The sequence below is a fragment of the Penicillium roqueforti genome (genome assembly GCF_015533775.1).
Source record: "Penicillium roqueforti strain LCP96 04111 chromosome Unknown scaffold_04, whole genome shotgun sequence".
In the NCBI taxonomy this organism is placed as follows: Eukaryota; Fungi; Ascomycota; class Eurotiomycetes; order Eurotiales; family Aspergillaceae; genus Penicillium; species Penicillium roqueforti.
The window spans coordinates 311,810-331,003 of NW_024067568.1; the positions used below are offsets into that span (position 1 = coordinate 311,810).

Below are 19,194 nucleotides of genomic sequence, written 5' to 3' on the forward strand. Positions count from 1 at the left end.
AACTCAAGATGAGGTTTCTCTTGCTATTGCGGGGAGAAACAAAGGCGGTGTGGGGGATACTTGATCCCATCTACGATTACAGAAAACAAAGGAAACTACTAACTAACTAGTGTTTTCGGAGACAAATTTTTAAAAAGAACTTATGTAGTTTCCAATATGTCACTATCTATATATGCATAGCTCGTGGGAACCGATCTCATTCCCCGAGTTGCGTCCGCACGGCGAACACACGCTGAAACCGCATCAAGTGAAACAAACAAGAATTGTAACCTATGCTCTACACTTCCCGTGTCCTCAAGCTAGAAAGATTCGGAATTTTGATCTCTGTCTCCATTTCAAGCCCGGACAAGCTTGGGAACCGTTGGCTGAATTTGGCCTCCCAGTCCTCTCCTGTAGGGCTTGCCGGAGTCTCTTGGGAGGAACTATGGCCAGTACCCGGTCGCGAGGTGGCTGCGCCAGCGCGCAAATTCTTGGGTTTAGGTGGTGCAGCTGGTCGATTTGCGGGACGTTGCGCGGATGGGTGACTGGTAGGGGTGACAGATTGCGGGAGACTTGCGGAGATATTAGGTCCATCTCGGCGATCTGGGAGGGCCGTCGAACTCTCACGAGGAGTGTAGGTCGAACTTGATGTGTGAGAAGCGAGCAGCTGGCTAGAGGTGACGGATCTGGCCTCACTCTGCTTTGCCGGCAAAGAAGAGGAAGTCTCCGTGAACCGTCCATATCCAGTAGCAGTCTTTGGAATGGTCGGTTTTTCAGACTCTCCGAGCAACGACTGTACCTTGCTCTGAATTGCGCGGGAGCGTGCACCATCGCCTATCACTCTGCCACCCCCGTCACCCGTTTCGGCAACCCGACGCCGGTACTCAGCTGCGGCATTGGCAACGCGTTTCTCCTCTTGAGAGAGTCGGCGGCGTTCCAGCTCCCGGCGCATCTCTGGTGATATGTCGTCCCTGTCCGCGTCTTCCAAGGCAAACTCGTCATTCGGCGAAAGACCATCGTCGGCTGAATCCCAAGTCCCAATCAGACCCTGCCGAGGCGCATCCTCTGGCGATGATGATGCGGATTTGTCTTGGTTGCCCGCTTCGAATCGGCGGAATGCGTCGCCGAATCGACCGGCAAATAGGTTTTTCCCTCCAGAAAGCGACAACGTAGACAGACTAGCGCGTTTGTTGTGTTTGTGGCTATTACTAGAGCGTTTCTCACGCTTCCGATTGCTCTCTTCTTCTTCCATCGCGCGTAGGTAATCGATGTCAGAGGAAATAATCCGATCAGACTCACGATCCACATCCGTACGCACTGACCGCAGTGGCGCGCCACCATCGTATTGTAGGCGGGACATATCCAGCGAAGCCCGCGGGCTATCAGAGTCACGCGGCTGGTCATACCTGGCTCCCGGCTGGACGGACATTGGCCGAGCCTTTCCGATAGCCGATTTAGAACGTCCCACAGGATCATTTACCTCTAATGCTGAAGGCCGTCTCAAGGTTTCCATCGAGGGGCGGGCGGAGTTAGACTGGCTGGGTATGCGGTCAGATGGCAGCCGCGAGCTTCCTTCCACATTCAAACTCGGCATCGGGGGGGACGGTGCTTTGTGCGGGCGTGTCACTCTTTGTTCCTGCTCGGTTGTAAATGGCTCGCTGGAAGATCGGGGTTCATTATCAGACGAAGGGAATCGATAAATTGGGCGACTCAGCGGATTTGGCTCCGGCAAACGAGGTGTTTGGATGGGTGAGGTCATGGTACCTGTCGACACCATCATGGGCCGCTGAGGGGTTGGCTGGTACAAGGGAATAGCCTGCGGCGCAGGCATTTCACGCAAATCCGGTGCTCTGACAGGAGATGTCTGGGATAGTCGCTTACTGACCGGCTTCGGAGCACGTTCGGGCGAGACACGTCGGGCAAAAGCATCATCGGCTAGGGCGTTGGTAAGTCTTCGAGATAGATCCTCGTCCTCGGGTTTGGATTCTACTGTTGGCTCGAATTCAAACTTGTCCCCTTTTTCATGCAAAAGGTCAAACTGGTCCAAGGAGGGGAATCGTTTAGACATTTCCTCTGCCGTCTTCTTTCGGGATGCGCTCCCATCCAGGGCTGCAAATGGATCATTTGATGAACCTTCAGCAGCGGCTAGATAGGGCGCAGGACTCGGTCTCTCGGAGCCGAGTTGAGACGACGGGGATTTGCCAGGTCGGCCACGCCGCATAGGTGCAATTTCTGGGATTATCTCGGTCTCCTGCATCGGAGGCGAAAATACTGCGCCGACCGCGGGTGTTTCCGTGGGCGTGGGCGGTAGCTCTTGATATTTGCGTGCCTCCGAAACAGAGCGCTTGGAATAGATCTTCGTGACAGTCAGTATCAAGTTTTCACTAAAAAAAGACATGGGCCGACATACGTCTTTGATAGGAACTTCCTTCCCTTGCATTTTGCACACCTCGCGCACGACCTCGTATATGTTGGGACGATTGCGAGGATCTTCCTTCAACATCGAGCCTGTGCGCAGCTGTCAGCCATTGATGATCGATTATAAATTAAATCAAAGTCTTAAACTTACCAATGAACAGCTTTAGCCGACTCGAAAAGGGAGGATAGGAAGGGTATTTGAAGGTCGCGTTGAGAATAGCCATCTGACCGACCTCTTCGAAGGGGGTTGTGTAGTAGCATAATTTGTACAAAAACACACCAAGTGCCCATATATCACTCTTCTCGTCAATCGGTTGCTTTCGGTAGACGTCAATCATTTCTGGGCTTCGGTACTGCAGGGTTGTATGCCGCTGCACATCATCTTCGATCAAGCGACCCTCAGCGGCGGAAGTAGCAGCAGGACGAGGGGGTGCTGATGATCCAAAATCACACAGTTTGTAAGTTGGGGAACTCCCCTTGCCCGAGATCAGAACGTTCTCAACTTTCAGATCACGATGGAGGAGGGGCGGTTTGAGATAATGCATGCACGCAACACCTTCAGCAACATCGGAGAATATCTTCACGATCTCCGGCTCTGTCAACCGGTGTTGGAGCCGGGTGTTCATGAAGTCGATAAGACCACCGCCCGCGCAGTACTCCATGATCAGAAACACCTCATATCCACCTCCGCGCAGCTGCGAGGCATGCGAATCAATATACTTCACAATGTGCCGGTGGCCCTTGAGCTTCTTCATGGTTTCCACTTCAGTGCGCATGTTGGCAAGGGCCGCCTTGTCAGGCACGGCCACTCGCTTCAGCACTGCGGTTTCGGACCCATTGACTGGCTGAGGCAATCGCACCACGTAGACATGAGCAAAACCACCCTCAGAGAGATACTTCTCCACTACCACGCGATGGTTGCCAACTTGAATCTTAGTGCCCGGAAGCAAGGTCCCCGCAGGTGCTGCCGCTACGGCGACGGGATTGTAGACGGGGAATTGACGTGACGTCGCGGGATGACCGTGGGTAGGTTGTGAGGACATGGTGCCGGGGTGCCCTTCAAGGGCAGGTCGTAAAGCGGTTCTCGGTGGCTAGCGACGCGGCATAGAGAGTGAGACGGAGATTGAGGGGGATTCGAGGTTGGCGGAGATAGGTGCCTGCGAGAGGACTAAAAGGACAGGTTGGCGAAGAGGCGGAGAGGCGGAGAGGCGCAGACACGGGGTAGTACCTGACTACCAGACTATTACAGGGGGATGACAAGAATATTTGAAGCTGAGATGGGATAAAAAGAAAACGATCAACACTCAGATGGAGAGAGAGGAGGTATTGGAATCTCAAGTGGAAGGCCACCCAATCACCGGCTGCGGATCACGTTATGCCGAGTCTTGTCCCTCACCATCGGGGTTGTTTTCCACCTTCACTTCTCCTAAATGATGACTTTCAATGTGTCTTCCCACTGGCAGACTAATAGTTATCCAGTGTTTAGCATGACCGAAGTGGGCCAGGATGAATCTTAATTGCCTCTCATAGGACCCTATGTCCTCTTCTCCCTGGTCATGGTCCTACACCTCATGTCCCGGTCATGGGACGTCTACTCCGTATATTGATACGGCGCTCTCGCAACCGTGTATGGTGACCGTGAGATCCACGACATAGCTGCTTTCCTCCTTTTTTTTCTTTTTTTTTTTTATGAAGCAGGAGCCCCAACATGGGAGTCACATTTTACCGCACTCTCCACCCTACTATCAGCTCTAATCCAGTGAACAAGCCTCGGTGGCTACATCCTCCAAGTCGAATACCTTGGACCCACTACGCTCAAATTATCTCCCCCAACCGCTTGACCGCAAGATTAACAAGTGTTTTCAGCGCTCCGCCCCAAGCGCTATATGCTCGGCGAAGACACTTGAAATACATACTTGGACCGAATATTCTTCGCGCTGGTCCGCGGCTCGAGGTACACAGGCATTAACTGCAACCGCTCGTGAAAACAACCTACATGACGCTCGCATGCTTGGACTTTTAACAAACAATGTCAACATCCGGAGCACCCCGGGCTTCTAATAACGTGCCGGGAAGAGGCTCAAGCGGCCAATACGAATACCTCTTGATCACAGAGAAGGGCGCTAACTGCGAAATTGACGTAGGATGTATGATATAGCAGCATGCGAGATACTATACATCTTTGGACCTGGGTTATAAGCCTCTAACTGGTTTTTTTTGCTTCTATTCCCCACCTAATAATAACCCTTCCTCCATATCTCAACAGTGCAAGAAAGCGGAGAGCAAGGCGGTCGGAATCATGGAGGAACGATATTCCGAGCGGTAAATTTCCCAAAATAGTAAGATAAAAACAAAACAGTCGTACTTTTGCGATGTTGACAGGACTCTGAGCATTGATGCCTGTGCAGGTCGAAAGGCTTTTTCAAAAGCCCCTTAATTGAGAACAAGCACTATGTAGTCATAGCTTTGAACAATTTCATTGCTATAACTAGTCAAAAAGCTCACTGTAATTGTTCCTGTAATTCCATCCCTTAGCTCGGTATAGCCACGTAGAATCGCGTGGCCTCCGGGGAATTCTACATAATTCGGGTAATAGATGGGAGCAGATAAGAATTGAGGTCTTTTTCTAGTGCGTTTGCTCATTTGTATTGTCAAATTTGTTTTTGATGTGATGGCCACGTCGAGTGATCTGGAAGCGTTGGCGCCGATCCTTAGCTCCCACACTTGTCTTCCAAACAAAAACCCCCCCGTGTCAGACTTAGGTACTCCCGCGCTTCCAGGTTTTTGCTTTGAGATTTGGATTTTGTTTGGATTTTTGAGCTTAGTTGTGTGCTTTTTCTTGGATTTGGCATCTGAGTACCCTCCACAGCACTGAGCGCCTGGGGCCTCAGTGCAACACTTGTCAGACTAATATGACCTGGCAGTTGACTCTCGACCGCGAGCACTTGTCCATCTAGGATTGATCCGGTGGATCAACCCAGGTTATAGCTAGTCGTTCGATCGACGTTGCACTTCGCTGCACTGCGGCACATATATATATATATATATACACTGTCGTCGCTCCAGGCTGATCCAACATGGACGGTCCACCACCGCCGCCGCCGCCTCATGGAGAAAATCCCCATACGACTGAAGGAGAATATCGCAAATCCTCAGACCTGCCAGATGGCAACTACGACATTTTTATCATCCCACCTCACTCCGCTGGCTCGGGCTTCCTCTACCTTCCTTCCCTGCAGTGCAACCGAAACAGTTTCCTAGCTGGCGTCGCAAGCACCCTCCTCGCATGTTTTGTATGGTCGTACCTCTCCCCGATTGTGAAGGCTTGGTATCTAGCCACGGTCACTAACGGCAATGGTACGGGTATGGCGGTACTTGGGATCGGGGTGGGTGTCGCTGGATGGCTTTTTGGCTCCACTCAGTCCAGTAGCTCGGGAGATAAAGGCAATGGCGGCGCACGTGGTGGGCGGTTCGGATTTGGTGGCTTTGGTCGTGGTTCTGGGGGCTCGGGTGGCTCTAGGAACGCCGGTCCAAACACCAACCAACAGTCGTCGGGTGCCAATTACGGCGGCAACGGGGCGGGTCAGCAAAGACAACAGGGAGGAAACTTTGGTGGAGGACAAACCCACGGCAACCAATATTCCGGTAATCAATATGGCTCTGGTTCTCCTCCAAAGTCTGATAATAACAAACGTGAAAAGGAGGAGGCTGAAAAGCGCGCTAATGAGGAACGTGCTAAGGAGGAGCGAGCTAAACAAGAGCGAGCCAGAGAGGAGCGTGCTCGGGAAGAACATGCTAGAGCAGAGCGCGTTAGAGAAGAACGAGCTAAGCAAGAGCGAGCCAAAGCGGAACGTGCTAAGGAGGAGCGTGCTAAAGAAGAACGCGTCAAGGAAGAGCGTGCTAGAGAGGAACGGGCTAGGGAACGAGCCAAAGAAGAAGCCGAACGGGAGCGAGCAAAAGAAGAAACGAGACGCAAAGAGGAGCTACGCCGAAAGATGGAGGATTTCAAGCGCAAGCGTGAGGCAGATGCCAAAGAAAAAGAGAAAAAGCGCGAGCGCGAAGCAATGGAGAAAGAATTACAGGAACGGCGCGAGCAGCTCGAAAAGGAGATGGCTGCTGCTAGGGCCGCTGTAGAGAAGGAGGCACGCGAGCAACTGGAGAAGGAAGCCGCAGAGTCCCGCGAGAGACAGGCAAAGGCCGAAGCTGAGGCGAAGGCTCAACTCGAAAAGTTGGAAGCAGAAGCTAAAGAGGCGGCCGCTAAAGAAGCTGCTGAGCAAAAGGCTGCCGCAAAGGCCGCCGCTCAGAAAGAAGCTATAGCCAAATTTGCGGCGCTCAAGGAAGCAGCAAGCAAGAAATACGCTGAGAAGAAGGCGCAAGACGCAAAGAAAGAGGCCGCTGCCAAACTCAAGTCAGCTAGTACTAGCAATGTGCCTCGCACACCTTCTCCCAAGAAACCAGCACCCCACCCAACCACCAAACCTGCCAACGATGACGATGCGTACTCCTTTCGTCCCTACGACCGACCACGGCGGCCATATGCGGCTGGCTCAGTATACTCCGAGTCTTCTTATACACCTTCTCACTCGACTGCGCGCACAACACCTCCCCCCTCACATCGCAGTACATATTCCACCAAGGATCCAGACAAGATTGTGATCCAAGGTGTATACGCCTTCAATAATGCCTTTATGAAGACCCCAGTGGCGCAACTTGTCTCAGGCCAAGGTATGATCACCGATGGGCTGGTGCTGCGCATCACAACCGAAGGTCTCTTCATCGACGATGACCTACGCGGCATCGGCCAGCGTGAGTGGGACGTCAAAGCATGGACCATCAAGCTGGCGGAGGTGTGGTGTCCACAGTTAAACTCTGCTCCATCCGCCAAAAACGCGTCCGGCAACCCTTTCTCTTTCCGTCGTGGGAACAACGTTCCCACCAGCGAAGAATCAGAGGCCTTCCTCGGCCACTTGCTTAAAGTATGCAAAAATACTTGCCGCCTAGCTTCGCGCAGTGCTACTGCCAGCCATGATGGTGGCCCTGTCCACCCGCCCCAGGGGTCTCGTTGTCTGCACATTCTCCGCGCCAGTGTTCGTGACCAAGAAGGCAAGAAGTATGTCTTTGTGCTGCAGGATACTGAGGCCTGGAAGGTCGCTATCGGTCTCCAGCGGCTCCGGGCTGGAGCTCTGGTCCGCTCGCTGGGTGTGTGCTCTCTGCCGGTCCCTGATTGCAAAACTATGCTCGGTGCTCTCGGTTATGTTTGATTGAAACCTTGTTATGCCAGCGTTCTTGTTACCTTTCTTGCATTTTATTTATATCCCACCATTTATCTCTATATGCCCTTCTTGTGTTCGATTCGACTTGAACGTCATCACTCATTAGCGGCGGAGTTTGCTTGATGCTCTTCTGTCCAGTATATCCATTCGTTACTCTTGTCTTCTTCAACCCATTATCTTTTGAGATTCCCCTGGTTTATCTGTTTTATGTTTATTATTACGGTTTTTCAACATGAGGGAAAGTATATATCACAAACGTTACGACAGCTTACATATATTGTTTATTATGCATAGTTACATGGCATGCCCAACCCTTATTCTGTATGATGGTTCCTCAAACTTGATGTCATCGACCATGTATGGTGATCAATGTAGCATTGTCATAATAGGTAAAGAGAACCTCACGAGCCCTAGAGGGCTGCATGTAACTAGAAAGTAGAAGAGAATGAATCATATCTGAGAAATCTTTGTTTTATGAGTGTCATGCAGGTATATACGCCGCATATTCTTCTACTTGACTATGTAAAGAGTGACAACCTCACCAAGTGTATCGAGAGCCGAAAGATGCGAAGCAAATCTTTATGTCAAAGTCCACATTGGAGTAAACCCCAGAGCAATAAAAAAAATAGACGAACGCCGAAAATGGTTGATCGGATGTAGAGCTTGTAGATATTCCGTACACATTGATTTCACGTCCATAGATGTACTGCTCTCGTAGATCCATTCCAGATTGCAGCACTCATATACAAATTATCCGAAGGGGGCCACAATGGGGAAAGAAAACATTAGACCGAAGGGAAAAAAAAAAAACAATATCAAATCTATCAGATCGGGAATCATATGGCGTCTCCGCGGAAACAAAAAAATCGTGATATGGCGGGCAGTGGGCAAAAAAGTGAAACCCCAGTATCCAACAGAGCAATGTGTGAGATATCGAGGTGCAACTCCAACTCCGGTCGAAGACATGCAATTCCTGTTTTGAGTTTGGTCATCTTGAGACAAAAGATGAAAGAATCGGTCGTGGTATCGGGTGAATAGGATGAGTTCGATGGCATCATCTAGAATGAAAAGCCGCCGTGGCCACCAAAGGAGCCGCCGCCGTTCATCATGTTTCGAAGAACATCGGGATCGATGTGGTGAACGCCGCCACCGAAGCCGCCGAAACCTCCACCACCGGGGAAACCACCGCCGCCATACATGTCAGCTGGGTCCCTCAGATCGTCTCCGTTATCGAAAGCAGCACGTTTCCTAATGAGGTTAGCATTGTGTCGAATGGGGTTGAAAGTTGTGGCGGACTTACTGAGGATCAATCAAATTCTCATAGGCTTCACCAATTTCCTTGAACTTCTCATCGCCGGCTGCACCGTCACGGTTCTTATCTGGGTGATATAGAATAGCCAACTTGCGGTAGGCCTTCTTGATTTCCTGTTCGCTGGCATCACTCTCGACTCCCAAAATCTTATAGTAGTCTTTGCGTTGAGACTTCTTCAGCTCGAATTCAGCTTCGCGGATCTCCTCCGCAATGCCGCTCTCGCCGGGGTTGTTCTCAGCAACGCTCTTATAGTCACGAATAGCCTCCTCCCAGTTACCGGCCTTGCCCTGGGCCTTGGCACGGTACTTCATAGCCTTCGTATACCCGGGGTCGAGACGGAGCGCTTCGGTACAGTCCTGAATGGCAGAATCATACTCCTTCAAGTTGATATAAGCCTGGGCACGGTTACCCAGAATCTTGGCATTCATATCCTTGTTGGAGGGGTCAACCTCGAGAGCCTGTGCCCAAAGATCGATAGCACGGCGATAGTCCCTGGCCTTGTAAGCGGTGTTTCCTTCCTCTTTTGTGCGAGACAACTTCTGCACAATGCGCAGTAGCTTGATGGCCTGCTTCATGTCCGGGTCCAGCCCGAGGCACATCTTCAGAACCTTCTGTGCCTGCTCGGTTTCACCGAGGGCATAGAAGGCGCGGGCACGGATCATCATCGCATCCGGGTCCTGGCTGTTCTCGCGCAGCAAGTTGATTGCAATGTCCTGTGCTCTGCCTAGCGAGTTGATGTTGTTCAGCCTCAGATGAGCCTCGGCGGCCATAAGCGTCCACTTGCGGGGCTCCCGGACACCTTGTCCGAGCCCTTGGCGTGCCTGGTCTAGACAGTAGATCACCATCGACACACCGCGGTCTTCCGCTATTGTCCGCTCGGCTTGCGTGACGAAGCGTAGCATCTTCTCTGCGGCTGCCCGGTCGGTGGCAGTGGCTGGTGGCTGGATACGTGACAGCACCTCTAGGGCCTCTGCAGGACGACCCAAATTCGTCAGAATCTTAGCCCATCGGTGCATGATCTTCGGGTTGCCATGATCGAGCTCGCTGGCACGTTGAACATCCTGCAACGCATTCGGGAATTGTTTGGCGGACATGTAAGCCGCCGCTCGGTTAGAGAGATAGACTGGTGAGTTGGGATTGATCTCGATGGCTACAGTACACGAAAATCATCAGCGACCCCGCTCATTCAAGGCTAAGTCATGAGACACGGTGTCCCTGTGGGATAGAGAAAATGCATACCCTTGTTGTATTCATCGATAGCTCGTCGATAATTGCCATCCTTGAAGAACTTGTTTCCGGCCAACTTGAAGGAGTCGGCCTCGTCGGCAGAAGATATATTCGACTGGTGCGGTGGCGGAGTCGGACTCCGCTCCTCAGTTTCCTTCACGGCATCTTTCTTCACAGCATCGGTCTTCGCCGTCTCAGTCTTCACCGCATCAGTCTTCACCGCATCAATCTTCGCAGCATCAGTCTTCAGGGCATCATTCTTGACATCATCCTTCACAGCATCAATCTGGGGTTCCTTGGGATCAATATCCATGAAGTTCTGCTGCTCTTCGTTGGATGCTGCCATGGCGGACAATCGACGACGTAGCTCGTCAGGTGGGAGATTGAGTGGATGTATGTCCTGGTCACGCGAAGACCGGGCAAACTTGAAATTGGCGGTCGGTCCGGAATTGGAGGATGACCGACTGAGAGAAAAGTATGATTGTTTGGCAGGTTTGGGAGATTTGGTGGGGGACGATGATTTGGAGGGAGATTTGGTAGGTGGCTTGGTTGGGGATTTGGAGGGCGACTTCGGAGATGGAGATGTGCGCGAAGCGGAGAAGGAAGATCGAGACGGACGTAGATCAGGTTTGTTCTTCTCGGTCTTATCCTTATCCTTGTCCTTTTTGAAGATGTGGGCGAGTTGGACCATTGGGGGTGGGGAGGGAGTTTTTTTTTTTTTTCTATCGAAGGCGGTAGAATCGGGGAGATTCCCACGGTGTGAACCACGGATGGGGGGAAGAGGAATATCAACTTGGGACTTTTTTGCAACTTTGCAACTTCAATTTGCACTCGGGAATCTTTTGATTCAAGTCTGAGCCATGCCTTGTCTCTCACTCTCTGATTCCTGTCATGTTAATCTCAGAAAATAATAAGAAGGTTGGTGGTTGGACTGGGTTTGGTAACCTGGATGCTTGATGCCGGGGTGAAAACCAGACCGAGAAATCAGTTGGGCCTGTCCTCTTATAATATATATATTTTTTTTTTCTTATTCTATCATATGTTCCATCTTTGCTACTGGCTGGCAAATAATCCAGAGGCTGGAGAGCTCCTGGTCTGTGTTAGCGCGCAAAAGAACTGGAGCAATGGAGTCACTCATTTCTGGCCGGGATTGATGCCCAGCCGCGAGGGGGAAGGGAAAAAAACAGCTCGAAGAGATTCGAGAATCTTCCGTCTTCTTATTATCGTCTTAAGTCTATCACCCCCTCAACGGAACCTGCAGGGGTGGTTGGCGAGGCTGTCAATGACTCGCGGTGGAGCGGTGGATCCAATGTGCAGGTTGCTAGTTTCTACGCTGACGGGTGACAGGTATACAGCAGTACCGTTACTGGCGTTTCAGAGAGTGGGACCCCTGTGTCGGGCTCTTTGCTGCGAGATTATTCGCACTAATAATCTTGTCGGAACCGGCTCTCCATGCCGGGATACACTTAACGTATCGAGTGTAAGTCTTGGCTCCATTAGGACTCATCTGATATACATATGATATACATATGATATACATGGTACTAATGTCTCTTAGGGGCGAAACCAAGGTGAAACACCGGTCTTACAGCGTCATAATAAGTCTGATTTACAAAAAGAAGCCAAAAAAATAGGAGCAAAGCGAAGCAAGTTGAAGAGTGAGTATTATAATGCTAGTCTGCTCAATGGATTTAGAATAGCTGTAAATAGCGTCAAGGGAATATGTACAGAGAGAAATATAAGAGAGAGTATAGCAGGGAGTATAGCAGCAGAATGACAAGTTCCTTTGCTGACTTTAGGGCTATTTCACCGAGGTATCTAGCTACCACGCTGTTGTTCTTATGTACCCAGTTCCTCGCGGGGCTCCCGCATCAATCATTTCGTTTTTTATACGGCAAACCTTGCAAAAGATCGTTTACGTTACGTATGAGCGGACCAATATTGAGGGTAGTCTCTCCTAGATCAAAATGAGTTTGATATTGCTTAGTTTGATAGTGGAGATGGCACATTGACCCCCTGTTCCGTTCCCGGTAGCGCATTTCAGCCAGCGTTGAACTCAAAGCCAATATTAAGAGGAACCAATAACAGGCGAGCTTGTTAAGGGCTGACGGGGTACCCCTCTTCGGGGATATAACAGTGAGCAAAAAGACAACCCCAATAAATGCTCGATCAATCTTTTTTCAAGCGGCCTTTTATACTCTTAGAACAGGCGAGAGGAAACAATACTACAGCTATATAATTTGAAATCACCATAACCACTGAGCCACTGAAAGAAAGCAGCCAACCAAGAGTCAGACCTGAGATGAAACCAAAGGTGTTACCGCCCCTTTCCTTTGTCTATTAGCGGTACTCGGGTTCTTATACAGAGAACTGTTTCAAGGGAAGTCTAAATGTATCGCTCAATACCTATCTATTTGGCATTATTGTCGTCGTTCACAGATGAGCGAGTGAGCTTCCGGAATCAATATCAAAGACGTTATAACGCTAAGCGGTATCACGCTGCTCATGCCCAATTCCGCCTCTCCTCATGCATTCTTTGGGCAATTCGAACCCAGCTGGAAACCCGATCATCTCCTAGAGCTGCGTCGTATGTTTGAATAAATCCGTGTTCGTCATATGGCGGAGGCTGGACCAGCAGATCCTCCCGACGAAGGCGATTATTGTAATCGATGTGCTCATCAAAACGTTGAAACACGTCGCGCCATGGTCTAACCGGCGAAATTGGTGAGACTGGCGAAGACGCTGTATCATCTTGAGGCTGAGCATCATATGCACCATGCACATATATCTCTCCAACAATCCATTTCTTCTCATGTTCGAGCCAAGTGATCGGGACACAGCTCCGTGATCGTGGGGGAGAATGTGGAATGTGCTGTATACGTGGGCGCACCTCGTATTCGTGGTTGAGGAACAGTTCGTCCGGCGGACCAATTGGACGTCCACGGGCTTCGGCCCATCTTAGATTCGCATCGATTGGGGAGCGGTTCGGTGACCGGTTCTGTCGTGTGTTACGATGCTGTGTTGGCGAGGTAGCGCCCGTTGAAGAAGGTCTCGGTGGCAGAGGTTTTGAGAACAAATATTGAATAGAAGCACTTGAATTTGCTTGAACACGAGGGGTCGTTGTATCTGGCTGAACAATGAATTTTGGATTAACCATTGCCGCACCCCCCAGGGATGAGAGATCCATGATAGGACAGTCGAGATCGGAGCCTTTGAGAGGCTCGGAAGCTCGTCGCTTAGGTAGACAGAAAAGCGCGATTAAATAGGGGGCGCGATGAGTAGATCATATATCATATGGCTTGATATACTACTATCTTTAGATAGTAATATATGTACGCTTTGGGGGCGTTGAAGAGTGGACCATCACGGAGGGCTCGTATCTAGATAATACAAGGGAAGTTGGGCTAAAAGGCTCCTTCTTAGGGTTGATGCATTTACTATTCTCTGGAGAAGGGAATATAACACATACTACGGAGTATGCAGGGTATACACGGAAGATAGATCCTTAGGCAGTGCAGTGGCAAGAATGCTCTTAGGGCCAACGAAACACCGACGATCGTTCATTTCTCTGTACATTGCGTATCCTAAAGTCATAGCCGAAAATCAATTGCCCGAATACGAAATTGTGCCGTTCCTTTTCAGGATAATGATCCTTACAATTTGGGGTCCAAATTCACCCAGGGGGCTGTGCATTGTTTTCTCATCCTCACTGCAATGGCGTTAACTCACCAGATATATTCGGGCTTCAGTGCGCCTTGTGGAAAGTAACGGGAATGGAGTGCCGAGGTATGCCCAAGGGTTGTCGGAGTAAGATATATTGCAATGAGAAGGAGCCGGACTCAGGGCTCAGATACGATATGTATTTAGGCTTGAGAATGATTACGTATCACACACTGCTTTCGTCATTTTCTTCGTTCCTTTGCTTGACGGGAATTGTCCGAGTGGAACTAAAAGACACTCGATTCGAGAGTGTGAAGCCGCTGATTGTCGGTGAACAAGCCGATTTCCCACTCACTGAACTGTGGGGCTCTATTTTTGGCTGCTAATCGTTTACTAGGTGTGTACATACTACATACGGAGTACAGATCTTATACTCATGTGAACCTATGTTGTACATAGTACAAGAATAGTCGACCGCTTATACAGCCTTCTCATATCCCGCAGTTTGTCTGGCAATACTAGTAACATAGACTCTACTGAGAGCTTTCAAAATGGACTGGTCGATATTGAAAGGCCTAGAAGAAATGATAGATTTATGAATGTGCAAAAATGATACATTCCAAATAGGCTACAGGCGCTGGAGAGATGGAGAATGTGAAAAGCTGTCATGGTTTACATTAAGGTCGTGCTCAAGCCACCAAGCGAGCTTCGCACAACTCCGAAGCTATCCAGGAGAGCCCGAGAAGAAATAAAAAGGAGTATGTATATCAAAAAAGCAAAAAAGGGATAGACATATCCAGTCAGAAAGCGACCATTGTTAATGGTAAATCACCAGAAACCCTAAATAACAAAATCCTCTTCTTGCATCACCTCTAAACAACCACTCCAGTTCGGCACAGTGACAACTCCAGAGTGAGACCCAAGGGACCCCACTAGGTCTACTAGTGCATCGGAAACCCGAAAGATGTCATTTACAGGAAGAAGGCAGCAACGGCGGCGGCACCGGCGAAGCCGAGGGAGCCGCTGAGGGTAGCACCAGCGTTGAAAGCAGGGGAGGAGGTGGCGGGAGAAACAGGGACGGTGCCAGTGGCGACACCCTTGCTGCTGGAGGGAACGTGGGGAACACCACCGGTGGGGCCGTGGGGGATGACGCTAGCAGCGGGGGTAGTGGCAGCAGCGGACACGGGCACGGTCGAGTAGATAACGGTGGGCACGCAGGTGGTGATAGCAATCACGGTGGAGGAGACCGGGGCGGTGCCAGCAGGAGCGCTGGGGACGCTGGCGGGAACGCTGGGAACGCTAGCAGGAACGCTGGGGGCGCTGGAGGGAGCCCAGGTGGGGACGGAGGACCAGGCGGGGGTCTCGGAGGACCAGACAGGGGTCTCAGAAGACGAGGCGGGGATGTCAACGGACGAAGCGGGGGTCTCAGCGGACGCGGCAGGGGTCTCAGTAGACGCAGAAGGGGTCTCGGAGGCCTCACCAGCGGGGGTGGTGGCAGCGCTGGTGACAGCGGCGGGGACGCTGGAGGGGGTGGTGCTGCCGGTAGGCTCAACACCGGCACCGCTGTTGCCGGGGCAGTTGGTGACAGTGGGAGCGCAAGAGGTGATGGTCACCTCATCGGTCTCATAGACGGTCTTGTCGGCACCGGGGGCGGCAATGGCCAAGCTGGCGAAGAGGGCGATAGTGGCAGTAGTGAAACGCATTTTGAATGTTATGTACGAAAACCGTAAAAAGTGATGTTCAAAAAAGGTATATATAAAAAGCGTAGCTTCTTGTTTGAAAGAGAGTGAGTTGGTGTTTAAAGAGTGTAAGACCGAAGTCGAGAGAGAGTGAATGCTTTGGAAGAATGTACTTGGAGAGAAGAAAGAAACAAAAACTACACGGGGGAGGCAGGGGGCCTTTGTATGAACGGGGAGATTAGTGTCAGATCAGCAGCCACTCGCTTTCTCTCTTTTGGGACGAGTTTGGCCCTAAAAAAAGGGGAAAATAAGAACGACGGTGTACTGGATACTTCATCCACTACTAACCCACACCGCAACCTGACATGTACCTGTAACCTGGCTCTCGCACTTCAATTTAGGCCATTCTATGATTGGATCGATGGCGTTGTTTCGAATTACCAGGTAATTTTGACCCGCCGGTGTTTCTTTTACTTGTGACGATCGCTTCAACATTAGGGACGACGACATATCAAATGGTTATATCCTCCGTCCTAAGATGCATATACTCCGTACGCTCTCCCCTCAAGTAAGAATTCAACTGCAATAATACTCCTCTGCAACACCCACTTCCTCTCAGATGTGTTCTTTTTCTCTTTCTATTGATGTTTCAGACCGCATCGCCGATCCACTACCCGTCCCTGGCGTCCCAGTTGTTGGCATTTCCCCGTGGGTCTCTTCTCATCTCCACTTACCCCTGAACAGCCCGCCATTTATTTCGCCAAGAGAACGTATTGTGTAAGGGCGAATGATGATGTGCACTTTACTTGCAAAATGGGATTGGTTTCTACTATTCATATTACTTTGGAACATGGAACCCTCTTCCTTTGTCGGAGCGAAGCGCCGAGACATCCTTTGTATTATTACTTACTATATACGGGTGCTCCGTACTCCGTACTGCTTGTATATTAGTAGTAATTTTTGTATTACTGCACTGTTTCCTCCGGTGCACTGGGTATATCGTCGTCCGAGACTTGTTACGTTGACCATATATAGCATAGATGAACTTAATATATTGTACTCATCGTGTAACCAATGAAATACTATGAAGACCAATTTTCGTAAAACTAAATAAACCCAAAGAGCAATGCCAATAGTACAAGTCACTCAAGAGTCAAGACTGCCAATTGCCCCCGCAACGGGAAGGTCTTGCTTCACGCCATAACGGCTAGACCGCATTGTTTTACTTCCGGGACAGTGCTTGATGTTGCTTGCATCTCGTGCCCCTGTTCTAGGCAATGTGGGCGTCAATGCCCAAGTCCGAGCGCAGTTTGAGGAAATAATATCAGGGTCTGACCGTTTGATTGGTGGCGTGCATGCAGTAATTTGGAGTTACACCGGTCACTCGAGCTGTATGTTGTAGTCTGTAGACTCTAGAGTCGATTTCCTGTGCGAAATATGTACCCTAAAATAGCTACTCGTGTAGATCAAAGCGTGTTGATCTTCATCCTGTTCCTGGGTCGAAAGTTCGGTTCAGACTTTCGAAGTGGTTCGACCGTGCAAGTCAGGGCAGGATAGCGATGTATGTTGATTAGCCAATGATCGCTGAGTCCTGGTCTATGTCCTTGACTTTGACTTTGGACCCGACTCCATGATAGGGGTTTGTTCACACCAAGCGGTTTCCGTAGGCCGCCCCCAGACTCCACCTACCTGCGCTTCGTGGCCCCTTTTTCAATAGATCGGGCCTCTATTCTATTCCAACGTGCTTTGTATGGCATGGTCGTATTCTTATCAACCCCATACTCATCTCTGGTACTATCTTTAGCTTCATTTAGCTTTGTGGGATATGATTATTGGTGGAGTGTGTTTGATATATAAAGTACGGAGTATCTGGCACAACGTTCAGCCGTACCGTTAATGATAGGGACGTGATTTGAGTGGATCTAGGCTTTTTCCGAAGTTCATCCTCGCCTATCGCGTGAGAGGTCCTTGACCTTCCTCATTTGCTCCTCATTTGTCTAAGTCTCTGATATTTAGTAAGGGGCTTTCGCTTCAACACTCACCGCTCATATTGCAGTCTCGGGGTTCTTAGAATCCTGTAAATATCCTACTCTCCTTCCTCACATCTTGCAATATTCTTGAGCATTGCCCTGCGCCACGAGCAAGAGACGGATATCATATCGGCCAGGTCAAGGGATTTGTGATTGACAATTAAGTCGACTTGACTGCACAATGACTTGAATCTTGAAATGACAAATTCAATAGCACTTTTTCTTCGTTGTATAACATAGAATGATGTCCTTAGCGCCCACTCAAAAGCACTTCCGTGTTGATGCGAGACTGTTATCGGCTACTCTATCACATCGCCTAGTCAACTCTGTAGGATCTGATTGCGTGTGATCGCCATCGACAATCACAGATCTGACATCAAACCCGACCGATCAGCATCGACGCGTCATTTTTAGCGCTGATGACACAAGCTGGCGGTACCGAGAAGTGTGGTTTTTGCCTCTTGAATAATAATACTCCGCATATATTCCAGATACACGACATACTGTACACCACAATGGGCTATGCTTGAAGCGCCAGTGAGATCGAGATCTCTTGTTTCCCAAACAGCGACTTTCCGTATAAACAAGCTTTTCGAAGACAAGCAGACAATCTCGTCAGATATTCATGATATTACTTTTATGGCTAGGTCGAACGTCATTCAAGATCAACTATTACGACAGGGTCTACGTACAACATAGTAAATTATATACAGCATACGGATTATGCATTCTCCAGCTTCCTAGATCGAGATTCACCTGGCGCTTGTAATATCCACAATGGGGCTTATTGTACTATTTTGCAATACGCTTGACCTCATGTTAGGACTTGGCACCGGCTTTCCCGGCAAGAATGTCTAATTAAATCACAGCCTTAGAATTGAACGCTTCCACAGTAACTGATCTTTTTTTAACGCCCAAATTTCGGGAAAAGACAGTGACACTGAAATGCTACTGGTGCGGATCGACTAGGGCCCGCCCATGTCATCATCGGGTCTCATTGCGTGGCCACAGATTTGGGCTAAGCCACACCTTTCCAAGGGATAGAATCGTAGTTATAATTATCTTGGAATTAGACTAGAATTGGTTTTGGACGAGCCCCTCGATGACATATTGCATGTATAGGTCTCGCGGTAGAACTGGATATCGCATCGTATACGGAGTACTCCGTACATAATACGTTAATACGTTGGATGCATAGTGAAAAGTCGGTACTTCTGTAAGGCTGGCAGGGTAAGACCCCTACGGCCTGTGATAGGTCATATTCAGGTGGGGGACAGCCCTGAATGTGTTGGCAATGATGTCGACGCCACAGTTTTGGGAAAAGTATTCAGTAATTGCGGCTCCAAGGAAACAACGTAAGTTTAATGATTGACAGTCGAGATCTAGTCTTTTGGGTTGGTTTTAGTTTGACACCTCCGTGGCTACATATGTGCTATGTACCTATATACATGTAGATACATATACGGAGTATACCTGCATCGATATAAAAAAGGGGAGAGAAACATGAACCATGGTACTCAGGAGAATTCTATGTTGCTTTGGAAGAATTGGAATAGACATCAACTTCCACGGTTCACACAAGAATCTAGACATCCTCATTGTACAATTCTACATCG

At 49.7% G+C, this 19,194-nt stretch overlaps 6 protein-coding genes across 6 annotated transcripts; 2 read left to right on the forward strand and 4 right to left on the reverse strand.

Annotated features, from left to right (window-relative positions):
• Window positions 1–277: 277 nt before the first annotated feature.
• Window positions 278–3,440, reverse strand: LCP9604111_2956 (putative serine/threonine protein kinase; the record flags this gene model as incomplete). The annotated part of the gene is made up of 3 exons (XM_039070490.1): window positions 278–2,335; window positions 2,390–2,487; window positions 2,549–3,440. The coding sequence occupies 3 exons, from the start codon at window positions 3,438–3,440 to the stop codon at window positions 278–280; spliced, it is 3,048 nt and encodes a 1,015-aa protein (XP_038930911.1).
• A 2,034-nt stretch (window positions 3,441–5,474) lies between these two features.
• LCP9604111_2957 (uncharacterized protein) lies at window positions 5,475–7,658 on the forward strand (the record flags this gene model as incomplete). The annotated part of the gene is made up of 1 exon (XM_039070491.1): window positions 5,475–7,658. The coding sequence occupies one exon, from the start codon at window positions 5,475–5,477 to the stop codon at window positions 7,656–7,658; it is 2,184 nt and encodes a 727-aa protein (XP_038930912.1).
• Window positions 7,659–8,728: 1,070 nt separating this feature from the next.
• LCP9604111_2958 (DnaJ and TPR domain protein) lies at window positions 8,729–10,900 on the reverse strand (the record flags this gene model as incomplete). Its single annotated transcript, XM_039070492.1, has 3 exons — window positions 8,729–8,918; window positions 8,971–10,132; window positions 10,222–10,900. The coding sequence occupies 3 exons, from the start codon at window positions 10,898–10,900 to the stop codon at window positions 8,729–8,731; spliced, it is 2,031 nt and encodes a 676-aa protein (XP_038930913.1).
• Window positions 10,901–11,491: 591 nt separating this feature from the next.
• Window positions 11,492–11,843, forward strand: LCP9604111_2959 (uncharacterized protein; the record flags this gene model as incomplete). The annotated part of the gene is made up of 3 exons (XM_039070493.1): window positions 11,492–11,526; window positions 11,588–11,689; window positions 11,768–11,843. 3 exons carry the CDS (start codon window positions 11,492–11,494, stop codon window positions 11,841–11,843), a joined length of 213 nt encoding a protein of 70 aa, XP_038930914.1.
• An 869-nt stretch (window positions 11,844–12,712) lies between these two features.
• On the reverse strand, window positions 12,713–13,396 carry LCP9604111_2960 (uncharacterized protein; the record flags this gene model as incomplete). Its single annotated transcript, XM_039070495.1, has 1 exon — window positions 12,713–13,396. The coding sequence occupies one exon, from the start codon at window positions 13,394–13,396 to the stop codon at window positions 12,713–12,715; it is 684 nt and encodes a 227-aa protein (XP_038930915.1).
• Window positions 13,397–14,840: 1,444 nt separating this feature from the next.
• Window positions 14,841–15,572, reverse strand: LCP9604111_2961 (GPI anchored serine-rich protein; the record flags this gene model as incomplete). Its single annotated transcript, XM_039070496.1, has 1 exon — window positions 14,841–15,572. One exon carries the CDS (start codon window positions 15,570–15,572, stop codon window positions 14,841–14,843), a length of 732 nt encoding a protein of 243 aa, XP_038930916.1.
• Window positions 15,573–19,194: the final 3,622 nt, after the last annotated feature.